Raw genomic sequence first — 15,096 nt, forward strand, 5'->3', positions numbered from 1 at the left:
CTACAGTAGGCAGTCTTGTATTTTTGGCAGTACGGTTCTGATGGATCAAGGGGCTTTTTCTGTACTGAATCTAAGCTATTCCACCAATGTATCTACATTGTCCAGAAATCTGTCCCTGTCCTCCTTGCTCTTTAACTATATTCTCACGTTGATTGAAATTTTGCAAGTATACCAACGTGCTAAAATTAGATCCTTATGTGATATATGGAATAGATGATATAAAATGTATATTATTTCCTCTCACTGCTACTTTTTGTTACTTAAAACTATTGAAGTTACATATTATTCAGGTTTCTGAAATTAACAGCTACAGATCTTTTGAGCCAATGGTTAGTGAGGGCAGTAGAGTTGCTGAATTTTTTTGTTATTAGAGGCATGACCGCCAGAACATTAATAAAATTTTTGCTATTTAAGGTTGGGGAGGTAAATTTTGAAACCAGGCATTCGGAGATATACCTGTTTTCCAAAATATTTAAAACAAAAGCTGTTGTACAATGCCATGCATTTTTAAAATCTAGCTTGATGTTACCTGTGTTGTACAATGTACGGTACTGAATTCAAGTGGTGTTTGAAGGCACCAGCAGTGAGTAGCACACAGTTTCACTGAGACCAGGATGTGACTCCAGAACTGGGCCGTAACTTTGCTTAAAGGCAGCTAACAGTCTAACGCCCCGCCCACCACGGATATAATCTCTTTCATCAGACAGAAGATATGAAAGCTTACACACAAACACCAACAGATCCAATCCAAAGGAAATAACAAAGTGTGAAGCTGGATGAACACAGCAGGCCAAGCAGCATCTCAGGAGCACAGAAGCTGATGTTTTGGGCCTAGACCCTTCATCAGATGCTCTCTGATGAAGGGTCTAGGCCTGAAACGTCTGCTTTTGTGCTCCTGAGATGCTGCTTGACCTGCTGCATTCTTCCAGCTTCACACTTTATTATCTTGGATTCTCCAGCATCTGCAGTTCCCATTATCTCCAATCCAAAGGACGTATTTGGGAAATGCAGGGTTACAGGGATAGGATAAGGGAGTACTTCTGGGTGGTATACTATTCAGAGAGTCGGTGTGGACTCAACGGGCCGAACAGCCTGCTTCCACACTATGGGGTTTCTGTAATTCAATGAAGAACTGCTTCTTCCCCGCTGTTATTAAATGTCTGAATGGACCTCTGAAATTTTACATTTTACATTGATCTCGCTCTTTATGTGCCTTCTCCGAAGCAGTAACATTGTATTCTTCACTCTGTTCTATTACCCTAGTGCACTTTATGACCTGCCTGTATGGCCTGCCTGTATTGCATGCAAACAAAACCTTTCAGTGCACCCAGCTACATGTGACAATAATAAGTCAAATCAAAAGTAATGTCCCAGAGATGGACCTGAAGATGGGACCACAGCAAAGTCCGAGAATACCCTGTACATGCACCAAAATCCTTTCCCTGAAACTACTTTCTTGTCTCACGTGGTCTTACCACAGGTTGAACTTCTCAGGGCCAGGCCGGGTGTAGCAAAGGTACTTCAGGTGGCTTTGAGGGAGAGCGTGGACAAACAGAGACCCAATAGAGGCCGGCCGCTGCTCTGCTTCCATTTTCCAGAGGAGGCTCTTGAACATGTAATAAAGCACAATTAGTACTGTCACATCCAAACATGAAAACGCTGTGTGTACTGATAGTGTTTAATAAACATCACAGCAGACTGTAACAGCATTCACGATAAGACGCAGCAAATAAAAGCTGGCGTTAAAGCTCCCTCACTAGAGATGGTTTGACCTGAGGGTCACTAGGCCTCAGCTGAGGGGGAGGTTGAGAGGGCAGGATCTTTCAGCTGACCTCAGTCACTGTAGGAAGTGAACCCATGCTGTTGGTATCACTCTGTATCACAGATCAGCAGTGCAGCCAACTGAGCTAACCAACCTTTGGTGTAACAATTGGACCTAAAATAGATAATACAATACACATAATGTATACTAGGCGTGGGTTTTTATACACACAGTAGGTAAATATTTACACAGTGTATATAGTCATGTTTAAAATATATTAACATCCATAGATGCATTTTAATTTCATTTCCTCTGCTTAATAATATGCTTAAATTCAGCAGGTTGTCACAGGGGAAGGCGATGGCCGAGTATATCATTGGACTGTTAATCCAATGACCCAGATAACATTCTAGAGACCCGACTCTGAATCCTGCCATGGCAGATGTGGAATTTGAATTCAGTAAAATATCTGGAATTAAAAATCTTATGATAACCATGAATCCATTGCTGATTGTCAGGAAAAACCCACCTGGTTCACTAATGCCCTTTAGGAAAGGAAACTGCCATCCTTACCTGGTCTGGCCTCCATGTGACTACAGACCCACTGCAATGTAGCTGACTCTGAACTGCCCTCTGGGCAATAAATGTTGCTCAAGTAGTGACTCCCTCATCCCATGAATGAATGAATTAAAAATTAGTGCAGATGGGTGTGAAGGGTATTATTTTGGAACAAACAACAAGGAGGGGCATTATGATGTAAATATTTTAAGGAGGGGAAAGGAAGACACGGAGCTGGTGGGGTGGATACTCATAAGAACTTGGAAGTTACAAGGCAAGTCAACAAGGCAGTTAGGAAAGTTTATGGGCATTTGGTGACATAAGTAAGGCTACTGAACACAAAACCACATCAACCTTGTACAATTCACTGCAGTCCTGGGACCACATTTTAGGAAGGATATCAAGGCTTTAAAACAGGTACAAGGGAGGTTTCTCTTGGATTGTATCAGGGATGAGGAAATCCAGACGTGCAGAGAGATTGAAGAAAATTGAGATTATTTTGCTTTGGACAGTGACAAGGTAAACCTAATAGGATGTTAAAAGAATAAAGGATATTTGGAAAGGGCATCAGGAGAAACTGTTTCCTCTGGTAGCTGGGGCAAAATGCAAATTTATCCACAGTAAAAATAACTACAAAGGTTGAGGGAGGAGATTTCATAGTAACATTCAAAAGGGGAACTTGAAGAGAATCACTGCAGTGTGGAAGCAGGCCATTCAGCCCACCAATCCTCCAAAGTGCGTCCCATCCTCCACTCCTACCCTTATAATCTGGCATTACTCATCGTTTATCAACCTAGACTATACATCCTTGAACATTATGGGCAATTTAGTGTGGCCAATCCACCCAATCCTTAAAGTATTTCCATTATACTTACACTGACACAGGGAGAATGTGCAAACTCCACGCAGACAATTGTCCCAGGCTGGAATCGAACTTGTGTCCCTAGCACTGTGAGGCAGCAGTGCTAACTACTGAGCCACCAATAACTAAAAACTAACGAAGTGGGGAAAGTTAGTGTAGAATTAATTGGATAGCTCTTTTCAGAAGACCAGCACTGTCTTAACGGGCTGAATGGCATTTCTTACCGTAGGATTCTCGATTTCCATAATAAACAAACACAGTGGTGTAGATTTGCTGGTCATATCCTGTATAGCATAATATAGTGAAGTATTTTTCCGCAACAATCGGATCAAACAGAGTACAGCCAATACTGTAACATTAATGCTGTATCAGAAGTAGCAATGTTTAACACTGACAAATATTGAAAGTTCTCATAATATAAATCACAGTGACGGCAAAACACCATAACCTTGCAGAACGAAATAAGGCCAGAATATCAAAAATAGTGTTACGCAACTTTCTGGAAAACCAAAACCTTTAAACCTGCTGCGTTCATCCAGCTCTACACCTTGTTATCTCGAAACCTTTAATATTCAGTGAAGACTATTAAATACTACATGTTTAAATATTATAACATTGATAGTTAATACTGTATAACCGTAAATATAAAATTTTAAACGCCGGGAAAAGTAAGACATTGATCTGTTCCTGGTCATTACAAAACTGATGATCAGACGTTCGGGGGTTCACAATGGTTAGTATGTTGTCAGCTGTGTTTTAAAGTGCATTGAGACTGCCCATGTCAGCAGCCTGGTTAACATTATGTGCAGCACAGACAGCCGGGGAGCGCTATATCTCAGCTCTGCTGGGAAAACAGCGCTGCCTCCACTCAGACTGAAACCCACCTTCTCCTGGAGCAGGGAAGAGCTGGCTGTACAACCAACAAGAAAAACAAATAAGATGCAAAAGAAAACACCACCGATAAAAGTTCGAGATCTTTCCTTGACAGCACCATCTAGTGTTAAGGGAGTACTGCCCGGTTTCTCCTTGCCCTGATGACCAGACGTTCTGACAATGCAGGAGGAGCACAGAAATGAATTATCAACCTAACCGCTCTAATTCCACTCTCCTACTTGTTCCACACACCCTTTCCTCCTTCTGAGACATTTCCCTATGTCAAAGATACCACATACATGCAAGCTGCTGTCATTTATTTTTCTCTTTATCACCCTGGTTTTCATTAGTTTTGACATATATACTGGTTTCTGCAAGATAATTGTTTGGAATATCTCCAGTCTCTAATATTGCTCAAAATACTTCGGGAAAGGAAAACTTAGTTTGAATCCAACAAAGGCCTGTATTTAAAGGGATGCAATGGCCTGATGTTTTGGGGACCTGGGTGCAAATCCTGCCATAGCAGAAGTTGGAATTTGAATTCCATACACAAAGTGAATTAAGAGACTGATGATAACCATGAATTGCTTGTTGGGAAAAATCCATCTGGAAGGAAACAATCATTCTTGCCTGGTCTAGCCTACATGTGACTCCAGACCTACAGCAATATGGAATGGGCAATAAATGCTGTTCTAGCCAGCAATGCCCTCATCCCATGAATTTTATAAAAATGGTGTGAATACACATGAGATTGAAAAAAAGCTAAGCTATTTAACCATCACAAGAAGGAATCAGTCTTTCTCACTGCCAGAGGATACAGAGAACAAGGCTTTAAAGGATTTAGACCAAGAGTCAGAGATTTACAAGTTGAAATGCTACTTGTTTGGTTTTGTTTTGAATGTATATCCTCTGGCCATTAATTCTTGGAGTAGGATTTGATCCCATCACTTCTAGCTGGGGGCAGGGACCTTGTCTATATTTGAGGCAGAGATAGATAGATTGTGGATCAGTCAGGTATCAAGAAATATGGGAAAAACCCAGGAAAGTGGATCAGTCTAGATCAGTCATGATGCTATTGAATGGCGGAACAGGCTCGAGGGGCCAATAGTCTACTCTTGCTCCTATTTTTTTACAGTCTAGCACAGAGGTAGGAACACTACTTACTGCACAAAAAGCAGTGACCAGTCTTCAAGTGAAACGGTTCCCTTCATTTCCTCTCCAGATCGTTTGTGAATGGTTTCTCAATCTCTGACATTGAGTTATTAACCCACTTGCCTCAGGGAACAGCCTTTCCCCAGGATCTCTATCAAGAACTTGCAACATCTCGGTCACCTTTTCAACCTCTCTGTTCCAAGGCCAACAGTCCTAACTTTTCTATCCTCTCCTTATCATCCAAGTCCCTTATCTCCTGGTAACATTCTGGTAAACCCCATCTGTACTCATATAAACCCCTTGACATCTTTCCTGTGAATAGCCCACAATTGTTCACCTGAAGCCTCAACAGTAATTTATAAAATTCTAACACAATCTCTTATTTTGATAACAAAGTGTGGAGCTGGATGAACACAGCAGGCCAGGCAGCATCTCAGGAGCACAAAAGCTGACGTTTCGGGCCTAGAACCTTCATCAGAGAGGGGGATGGGGAGAGGGAACTGGAATAAATAGGGAGAAAGGGGGAGGCAGACTGAAGATGGAGAGAAAACAAGTTAGGTAGAGAGGACAGTATAGGTGGGGAGGTAGGGAGGGGATAGGTCAGTCCAGGGAAGATGGACAGGTCAAGGAGGCGGGATGAGGTGGTAGGTAGGAAATGGAGGTACGGCTTGAAGTGGGAGGAAGGGATGGGTGAGAGGAAGAACAGGTTAGGGAAGCAGAGACAGGCTGGGCTGGTTTTGGGATGCAGTGGGGGGAGGGGAAGAGCTGGGCTGGTTTTGTGATGCAGTGGGGGGAGGGGAAGAACTGGGCTGGTTTTGGGATGCATTAGGGGAAGGGGAGATTTTGAAGCTTGTGAAGTCCACATTGATACCATTGGGCTGCAGGGTTCCCAAGCGGAATGTGAGTTGCTGTTCCTGCAACCTTCGGGTGGCATCATTGTGGCACTGCAGGAGGCCCATGATGGACATGTCGTCTGAGGAATGGGAGGGGGAGTTAAAATGGTTCACGACTGGGAGGTGCAATTGTTTGTTGCGAACCGAGTGGAGGTGTTCTGTAAAGCGGTCCCCAAGCCTCTGCTTGGTTTCCCCAATGTAGAGGCAGCCACACTGGGTGCAATGGATACTATATACCACATTGGCAGATGAACATCTGTTTGATATGGAAGGTCATCCTGGGGCCTGGGATGGGGGTGAGGGAGGAGGTGTGGGGGCAAGTGTAGCACTTCCTGCAGTTGCAGGGGAAGGTGCTGGGTGTGGTGGGGTTGGAGGGGAGTGTGGAGCGGACAAGGGAGTCGCAGAGAGAGTGGTCTGTCTGAAAGGCAGACAAGGGTGGGGATGGAAAAATGGCTTGGGTGGTGGGGTCGGATTGTAGATGGCGGAAGTGTCGGAGGATGATACATTGTATCCAGAGGTTGGTGGGGTGGTATGTGAGGACAAGGGGGATCCTCTGGGGGCAGTTGTGGCGGGTTCGGGGTGTGAGGGATGAGTTGCGGGAAATGTGGGAGACGCGGTCAAGGGCATTCTCGACCACTACGGGGGGAAAGTTGCGGTCCTGGAAGAATGTGGACATCTGGGATGTGCGGGAGTGGAATGCCTCATCCTGGGAGCAGATGCGGCGGAGGCAGAGGATTTGGGAATAGGGGATGGAATTCTTGCAGGAGGGTGGGTGGGAGGAGGTGTATGCTGGGTAGCTGTGGGAGTCAGTGGGCGTGAAGTGGACATCAGTTTCTAGCTGGTTACCTGAGATGGAGACTGAGAGGTCCAGGAAGGTGAGGGATGTGTTGGAGATGGCCCAGGTGAACTTGAGGTTGGGATGGAAGGTGTTGGTAAAGTGGATGAACTGTTCGAGCTCCTCTGGGGAGCAAGAGGCGGCGCCGACACAGTCATCAATGTAACGGAGGAAGAGGTGGGGTTTGGGGCCTGTGTAGGTGCGGAAGAGGGACTGTTCCACGTAACCTACAAAGAGGTAGGCATAGCTTGGGCCCATGCGGGTACCCGTGGCTACCCGCTTTGTCTGTAGGAAGTGGGAGGAATCGAAAAAGAAGTTGTTGAGGGTGAGGACGAGTTCGGCTAGGCGGATGAGGGTGTTGGTGGAGGGGGATTGGTCGAGCCTGCGGGGCAGGAAGAAGCGGAGGGCCTTGAGGCCTTCTGCATGAGGAATACAAGTGTATAGGGACTGGACGTCCATGGTGAAAATGAGGTGTGGGGGGCCGGGGAATTGGAAGTCCTGGAGGAGGTGGAGGGCGTGGGTGGTGTCACGGACGTAGGTAGGGAGTTCCTGGACCAAAGGGGAGAAAATGGAGTCCAGATAGGTGGAGATGAGTTTGGTGGGGCAGGAACAGGCTGAGGCAATGGGTCGACTTGGGCAGGCAGGTTTGTGGATTTTGGGAAGGAGGTAGAAACGGGCTGTGTGGGGTTGGGGAACAATGAGGTTGGAGGCTGTGGATGGGAGGTCCCCTGAGGTGATGAGGTCATGGATGGTGTTGGAGATGATGGTTTGGTGCTCGGGGGTGGGGTCATGATCAAGGGGGCGGTATGAGGAGGTGTCGGAGAGTTGGCGTTTGGCCTTGGCGATGTAGAGGTCAGTGCGCCATACTACCACTGCGCCACCCTTGTCTGCGGGTTTGATGGTGAGGTTCGGGTTGGAGCGGAGGGAGCAGAGGGCTGCCTGTTCTGTGGGGGAGAGGTTGGAGTGGGTGAGAGGGGTGGAGAGGTTGAGGCGGTTAATGTCTTGACGGCAGTTGGAGATGAAGAGGTCAAGGGAGGGTAGGAGGCCTGGGGGTGGTGTCCAGGAAGAGGACTTGTGTTGGAGGAGGGTGAAGGAGTCAGAGGAGGGAGGTTTAGGCTCCCGGTAAAGAAGTAAGCGTGGAGGCGAAGGCAGCGGAAAAACTGCTCGATGTCCAAACGTGACTGGTATTCGTTGATGTGTGGGTGGAGGGGGACAAAGGTGAACCCCTTGCACACTAACCGTTCGTCCTCAGTCAATGGGAGGTCTGCGGGGATGGTGAAGATGCGGCAGGGCTCAGTGTGGCTGTCTACTCTGGGGGAGCTGGCTGTGGAGGTTACGGGCGGGGTTCCGTCGGCATCAGCTGTAGGCGGGGCTCTGTCGGCGGCGTAGGCTGTGGGCAGGGTTCCGTTGGTGTTGGCTGTGGTTGGAGTGGAGTGGGAGGCTTTCTCTACATTTTGGAAAACCAAGTGGAGGCTTGGGGACCACTTTACAGAACACCTCCGCTCGGTTCGCAACAAACAACTGCACCTCCCAGTCGCAAACCATTTCAACACCCCCTCCCATTCCTCAGACGACATGTCCATCATGGGCCTCCTGCAGTGCCACAATGATGCCACCCGAAGGTTGCAGGAACAGCAACTCATATTCCGCCTGGGAACCCTGCAGCCCAATGGTATCAACGTGGACTTCACAAGCTTCAAAATCTCCCCTTCCCGTACAGCATCCCAAAACCAGCCCAGTTCTTCCCCTCCCCCCACTGCATCCCAAAACCAGCCCAGCCTGTCTCTGCTTCTAACCTGTTCTTCCTCTCACCCATCCCTTCCTCCCACCTCAAGCCGCACCTCCATTTCCTACCTACCACCTCATCCCGCCTCCTTGACCTGTCCATCTTCCCTGGACTGACCTATCCCCTCCCTACCTCCCCACCTATACTCTCCTTTCTACCTATCTTGTTTTCTCTCTATCTTCGGTCCACCTCCCCCTCTCTCCCTATTTATTCCAGTTCTCTCTCCCCATCCCCCTCTCTGATGAAGGGTCTAGGCCCGAAACGTCAGCTTTTGTGCTCCTGAGATGCTGCTTGGCCTGCTGTGTTCAACCAGCTCTACACTTCGTTATGTTGGATTCTCCAGCATCTGCAGTTCCCGTTATCTCTTATTTTGATATTTTATTCTGTTATTTAAAAACTTAAGCAGCCCAACTGAATTTTGTAAACCACTTTATCAACTTGCCCTGCCATGTGTAATGCATTTTAAACATGGATACAAAAGTTTTGTTACTCATTTACAATTCATCAACATTGTGTTATTTACAGAAAGCTGTCTTTCCAAATTAGTCCTCCCAAAGGGCATCATAGAGTCATATAGCATGGAAACAGAGCCTTCGGTCCAACTCGTCCATGCCAACTAAGTTTCCCAAACTAAATTAGTCCCAATTGCCTGCATTTGGCCCAAAGACCCCCGACCCTTTCCTATTCATGTACCAACCTAAATGTCTTTTAACTGTTGTAACTGTATCTGCATCTACTACTTCCTCAGGAAATCCATTCTACATACGAACCACCCTCTGTGTGGAAAAGCTCCCCTCACGTCCCTCGTATATCTCTCCACTCACCTTAAAAAATATGCCCCCTGGCTTTGAAGTACCCCATCCTAGGGAAAAGGCCTTTGCTTTTTACCTTATCTATGCCCCTCATGTTTTTATAAACCTCTCTAAGGTCACTCCTTATGCTCCAGTCAAAAAGTCCCATCCTATCCAGCCTCTCCTTATAACTCAAATCATCCAGTCCTGACAATATGCTGGCAAATCTTTTCTGAATCCCCTCCAGTTTCATGATATCCTTCCAATAGCAGGGTGACTGGAACTGTGCATAGTACTCCAAAAGTGGCCTCACCAACGTCCTGCACAACCCCAGCATGATGTCCCAATTCCTATACTCAGATCTGAGCAATGAAGGTAAGCATGCTAAATGCCTTCTTAACCACCCTGTCTACCTGCGGCACAATGTTTGAAGAACTATGTACCTGAACCCCCAGGTCTTGCAACAACCTAGAGCCCTACTATTAACTGTATATGTTCAAGATCACTGTTTGCACACCTATCATAAACTTTGCCACTGGAAAATCTTTTATTATTTTGCGACAAACGTACCCTCAAAACTTAGTTTTGTGGTAACAAAGTGTGAAGCTAGATGAACACAGCAGGCCAAGCAGCATCTTAGGAGCACAAAAGTTGATGTTTCGGGCCTAGACCATTCATCAGAGAGTTTTGTGGTACACTGCCAATTCATTTAAGTAAGTGGATCCCTCAGGTTTTCTGCACAGCAACTTGAAGTAGCCAATTTGTTTGTAGCCTGCATAGTGCTTTGGGATTAGATTAGATTCCCTACAGTGTGGAAACAGGCCATTCGGCCCAACAAGTCCACATTGCCCCTTTGCAGCATCCCACCCAGACCCATCCCCCTATAACCCACACAACCCTGAACACGATGGGGTAATTTAACATGGCCAATCCACCTAGCCTGCACATCTTTGGACTGTGGGAGGATACCGGAGCACCCAGAGGAAACCCAAGCAGGCACGGGGAGAATGTGCAAACTCCACACAGACAGTTACCCGAGGCTGGAATTGAACCTGGGTCCCTAGCGCTGTGAGGCTGCAGTGCTAACCACTGAGCCACCGTGCCGCCCTGGGTTACTGGGCCAGATTACTGGGGTTGTTGCTCAGTGCAATTTGGGAGGAACATTGAGATCAGTCGAATGTGTTTCTGTCCATTTTGCCTCCATAGAGGAATGTGATTAACATATGAAAAGAAAAAAAAATCATACTTATTGGAAAAGAGTAAGCTGTTACTGTCTGCAATACATTGCCTGAATAGTATATAGAAGCTGATGTAACAGTAACATTTAAGAAGGAATTAGATATAAACTCAAGAAGGAGAAATTTGCAGGGCAATGATAAAAGACCAGAGGATATTAACTAATTGAAAAGCCCTTTCAAAGAACCAACACATGTATGAAAGCCATATGGCCTCATTCTATCTTGTAATATTTTGTGATCTTCCAATCCTACCTGAGTGCAGCAGTACACTTTTCATTTCTTTATCCTTTCATGGGAGATGGGTGTCATTGGCAAAGCCACAATTTATTGTCCATTTCAAATTTCCATTGAACGGGGTGGCTTGTTCGGACATTTCATGGTCTCCCATCCATGGTGTCTATCTACACTCTTCATTGCTGCAGAAAGGCTGCAAACACCATCAAAGACCTCTCCCACCCTAGTAACACCCTGTTCCAATCTCTTCTGTTAAGCAGAAGATACAGAAGCTTAAATACACATACCCACAAGTTTAAGAACACCTTCTTTCATGCTGTTAATAGACAGCTATATGGACCTCTCAAATTTCAAATCTAATGTTGATCTTGCTTTTGTACATCTCCTGTCCAGCCGTAACCTTGCACGCCTCACTCTGTTCAATCACCCTATGATCTGTGTGTCCTTATATGTTATGACCTGCTTGCAAAACAAACCTTTTCACTGTACTTAGGTATGTGTGACAACAATAAATCAAATCAATAAAAAACAAATCTAGCGTCAACCACATTGTTTGGGGCCAATTAACAGCATAGGTTCAAGGGACCCAGATGGGTTTTATGACAATTAATAGTGTTTTCTTGAGTCTAGATTTACATAAGAAATGAATTTAAATTCCACCAGCTGTCCTTGTGGGATTTGAGACATTGTTCTAGAGCATTAGTGACAACCTTTGAAGTACTCATCTAGTAACATTGCCACGACACCATTTTCTTTATTGTATTAATGTAGCTTGGCTGTGCAATGGAATTTCAAGCTTTCAAGACCCTAATGAAGAATTTAACCTTCTACCCTCAAGGTGAGAATGCTGTCATCATGTTAAGCTGATCCATACTTTGCTGACAGGGAAGATAATTTCAGGTTGATTTGAGACAGGCTATTTTGTCTATAACCTGTCTATGTTCAGGAATCGACAGGCCAGATTTATAGAGAAAACAAGGTGTAGAGCTGGATGAACGCAGCAGGCCAAGTGGCATCGGAGGAGAAGGAAGGCTGATGTTTCAGGCCTAGACCCTCTGATGCTGCTTGGCCTGCTGTGTTCATCCAGCTCTACACTTTTTTATCTCAGATTCTCCAGCATCGGCAGTTCCTAATATCTCAGGCCAGATTTATAGTTGTGTTGGTGCCAGTGAGGATGAATTGGGAACTTTACTAATGAAGCACCTTGTGCAGATTGACACAGAACTAAATGGAAATCAAACAACGTTTGCTTAAAATTACCATCTTGGGATCAAGACTGCTTCAGACTGCACCCAATTTACAAGAATTATGTCCTTTACATAGATACATAAGGGGGATTAATTTCAATTTCAGAATCTCTTTGTAAAATTCATACAAACATATAAATCAGGATCAGGAACAGGCCATTAATCTTCTCAAGCCTGCCCTGCTATTCAATAAGATTATAATTTGATTGTAACTTCAAAACCACATTTCTATTTCACCTCGATAACCTTTCACCCTTGTTCATAAAGAATCTGCCTATCTTCATAACAATATCCACTCGCAGAACACTCCCGTGTGATATCACTAGATTTAAAATGCTCAAGGACTTTGCTTTTAGCAGCCTTTCAGGAAGAAAGTTCCAAAGACTCATGGCATTCTGTGAGAAAACATTTTGCCTCCTCTTTGCTTTAAAGAGGTGCCTCTGATTTTTAAACAAGACCTGTTAATTCAGATTCTTCCGTAAGAAGGAACATCCTCTCCAAGGGTACCCTGTCATGACTGCTCAAGATCTTACATGTTTGATCAAGTCCCCTTCTAAATGCCAGTGGGTACAAGACTGGCCTATTCCACCTTTTCTCAGAAGACAAGCACTCCATTCAAGATTTTAGTTTAGTCTCTGAACTGCCTCCAACATATCTATATCATTTCTTGCATAAGCTGACTGATACTGTGCAAGGTGGTCCAGATGTGGTCTCATCAAAACTATTTAACTAAACATAACCTCCATAGTTTTGTGTTGAAATATTCTGTACTAAATTATCTCATTCTGTTAACTTTCCTAATTTTTTGCTGTATCTGCATGTTAACCTCTGTGATTAATCTCTCTACATCTCAGTGCTCTGCTCTCTCTCACCAGTTTGATTATATTCCTTTTTTATCCTCCTGCCAAAGTGGACTATTTCACATTTTTCTGCAATAAACTCATTTGCCACATCTTTACCCACTCATTTCACCTATCTTTATCCTATTTTGGTCTTTTGACGTCCTCTTCACAATTCACTTTCATATCTATTCCTGAGTTATCAGCAAATTTAGCTGTCCTATCATCTAAGTAATTTATATAATCTGTAAACAATTGGGGTCAGTTGTAACTGAATTGTAATTGAGGTCAACAATTATAAATTCATTTGTAGATGACTGCGGTAATCAGTTGCTATGTAATCTGCAATTTGTGTTGTCAGGCATTTGATAGCAAGCTAACGAGAACATTTAACCGCAGCAATGAGAATTTTGGAGAGTGTTGTTGTGGGTCATGGCAAGAGAGACTTCAGCAACAGCTGAACTGAGATCGTCCTGTCTGCGAAAGTGGAAATGATTTGCAAAGCCATTTTCATTTTCAATGTGTATAGTACGATCACCTCTAAATCCTTAAACAGCTTCAGCCTCAACAACTCCCAGCACTTGTCTGTGGATTTTAAATCCTGTAGGATCCTCCAAATTATAATTCAATTTTGGACCTGATTGCCAAATTTATTATAATCTGGATAGGGACTAGTGACTTTTTTTAAGTACGCAGAGTGTGATATCCAGGGACTAAACTAAGGGAATAAAGCCACAAGATTCTATAGTTCTGAACAAACAATAATAACTATTACTATATAACATAGGAACAGTAATTCAATCAATAAAACTTCCTATATTATGCAGCTTGTTTATTATAGTTGGGATTAATGTGGTGAATATGGGTCATGGTGATTGAACGGCCCATAGTGCACACAGAATAGAAAATCTGATCGTTTCAAATCCTGCAGATATCTCAGTAAGTTCCTTTGATGTTAATAATATAGTGTGTTATCAAATCTCATATTTGTTTTGCCAAAGTGGCTTTGAAATTAAACATTGCTTTCATTTTGGTCAATGATATTCCTTTCCTGGATCTTCACTCCAGTAGACCAAAATAGCACACCTGTTCTCATTCACAAGCACAACTCCAGCATTTCACCAATGCCATCATTCTCCTGGGCATTTCTCCAGAGCTCCCATGTTGTTCAGTTGCATCAAGCAAATGCTGATTGTGGGCTTATGAATATCCCATTCTCTCAGGTGAACTAAAATATTATGAATTTCATATTATATTATGAATCTTTATAAATAGATGCACATTATCTTTGATATGCCTCAGAGATCTAGTATTATCTAACTGGCACCATTCTGACGAAGAGAGGTCAGTTCATAGAATCATAGAATCTTACAGTGCAGATAAAGGTCATTCAGCCCATTGAGTCTGCACTGACCCTCCAAAGACCATTTCACTCATCCTCTAAACCCCATAATCCTGCATTCACCATGGCTAAACCAACTAATTTGCAGATCCCTGGAGACCAAGTTCTCCCTGTGCCAGCTAATACCAACCTGTCTGACCTGGCTGTTGTCACTTTGTGTCGTCATACAGTGCACATATTGCCTGTCAGGTTCCCGTCATGATTACTAATGACTGTGCTTCAAAAATGGCTTCAATGGCCGGAACATGCATTAGGATGACAAAGAGGCAGAGAGGTATATGGTGTCCCTTCCTCTGAGCTTGGAGGCCTGGTTTCAAGTCCTACCTGCTCCCAAGGAATGTGGTAAAATCCTTGAACAGGTTGATTAAAAACATACATGCGCCAGTGAATCCCTTCTTTCTTTCTCATTCATGGTCAAGAAGACTTTACATTACTGAATGTAGGTCCATGGGACTTTCTGAGAATATGTTATGAAAGGGGTATAGGGCTGGTGTCACAAAATAAAATGGTAGGGAGGATGAAGCAATAACTGGAGCTGCTGTAGCTAGGGTAGGATTGGAAGATAATGGAGCCTTGCAGGGGCAGAACGCCTCAATAGGATAATGAAGGTTAGGAGGTGGAGAT

General features: G+C 44.4%; 1 protein-coding gene across 4 annotated transcripts in view; it reads right to left on the reverse strand.

The window, feature by feature from the left end:
• paxx (PAXX non-homologous end joining factor) overlaps nucleotides 1-4,112 on the reverse strand; it is a 30,360-nt gene extending 26,248 nt beyond the window's left edge. Inside the window, exons 1-3 of one of the 4 annotated variants that reach the window (XM_059638318.1) lie at nucleotides 3,407-4,054; nucleotides 3,196-3,314; nucleotides 1,476-1,606 (exon numbers count right to left, since the gene is read on the reverse strand). In XM_059638318.1, the coding sequence (XP_059494301.1) occupies nucleotides 1,476-1,591 (116 nt within the window). In that variant the 5' untranslated portion in view covers nucleotides 1,592-1,606; nucleotides 3,196-3,314; nucleotides 3,407-4,054. The other 3 variants (XM_059638317.1, XM_048558596.2, XM_059638319.1) reach the window with 3 other exon arrangements.
• Between the last annotated feature and the right edge of the window lie 10,984 nt (nucleotides 4,113-15,096).

The sequence above is a fragment of the Stegostoma tigrinum genome, chromosome 29 (assembly GCF_030684315.1).
Source record: "Stegostoma tigrinum isolate sSteTig4 chromosome 29, sSteTig4.hap1, whole genome shotgun sequence".
Lineage (NCBI taxonomy): Eukaryota > Metazoa > Chordata > Chondrichthyes > Orectolobiformes > Stegostomatidae > Stegostoma > Stegostoma tigrinum.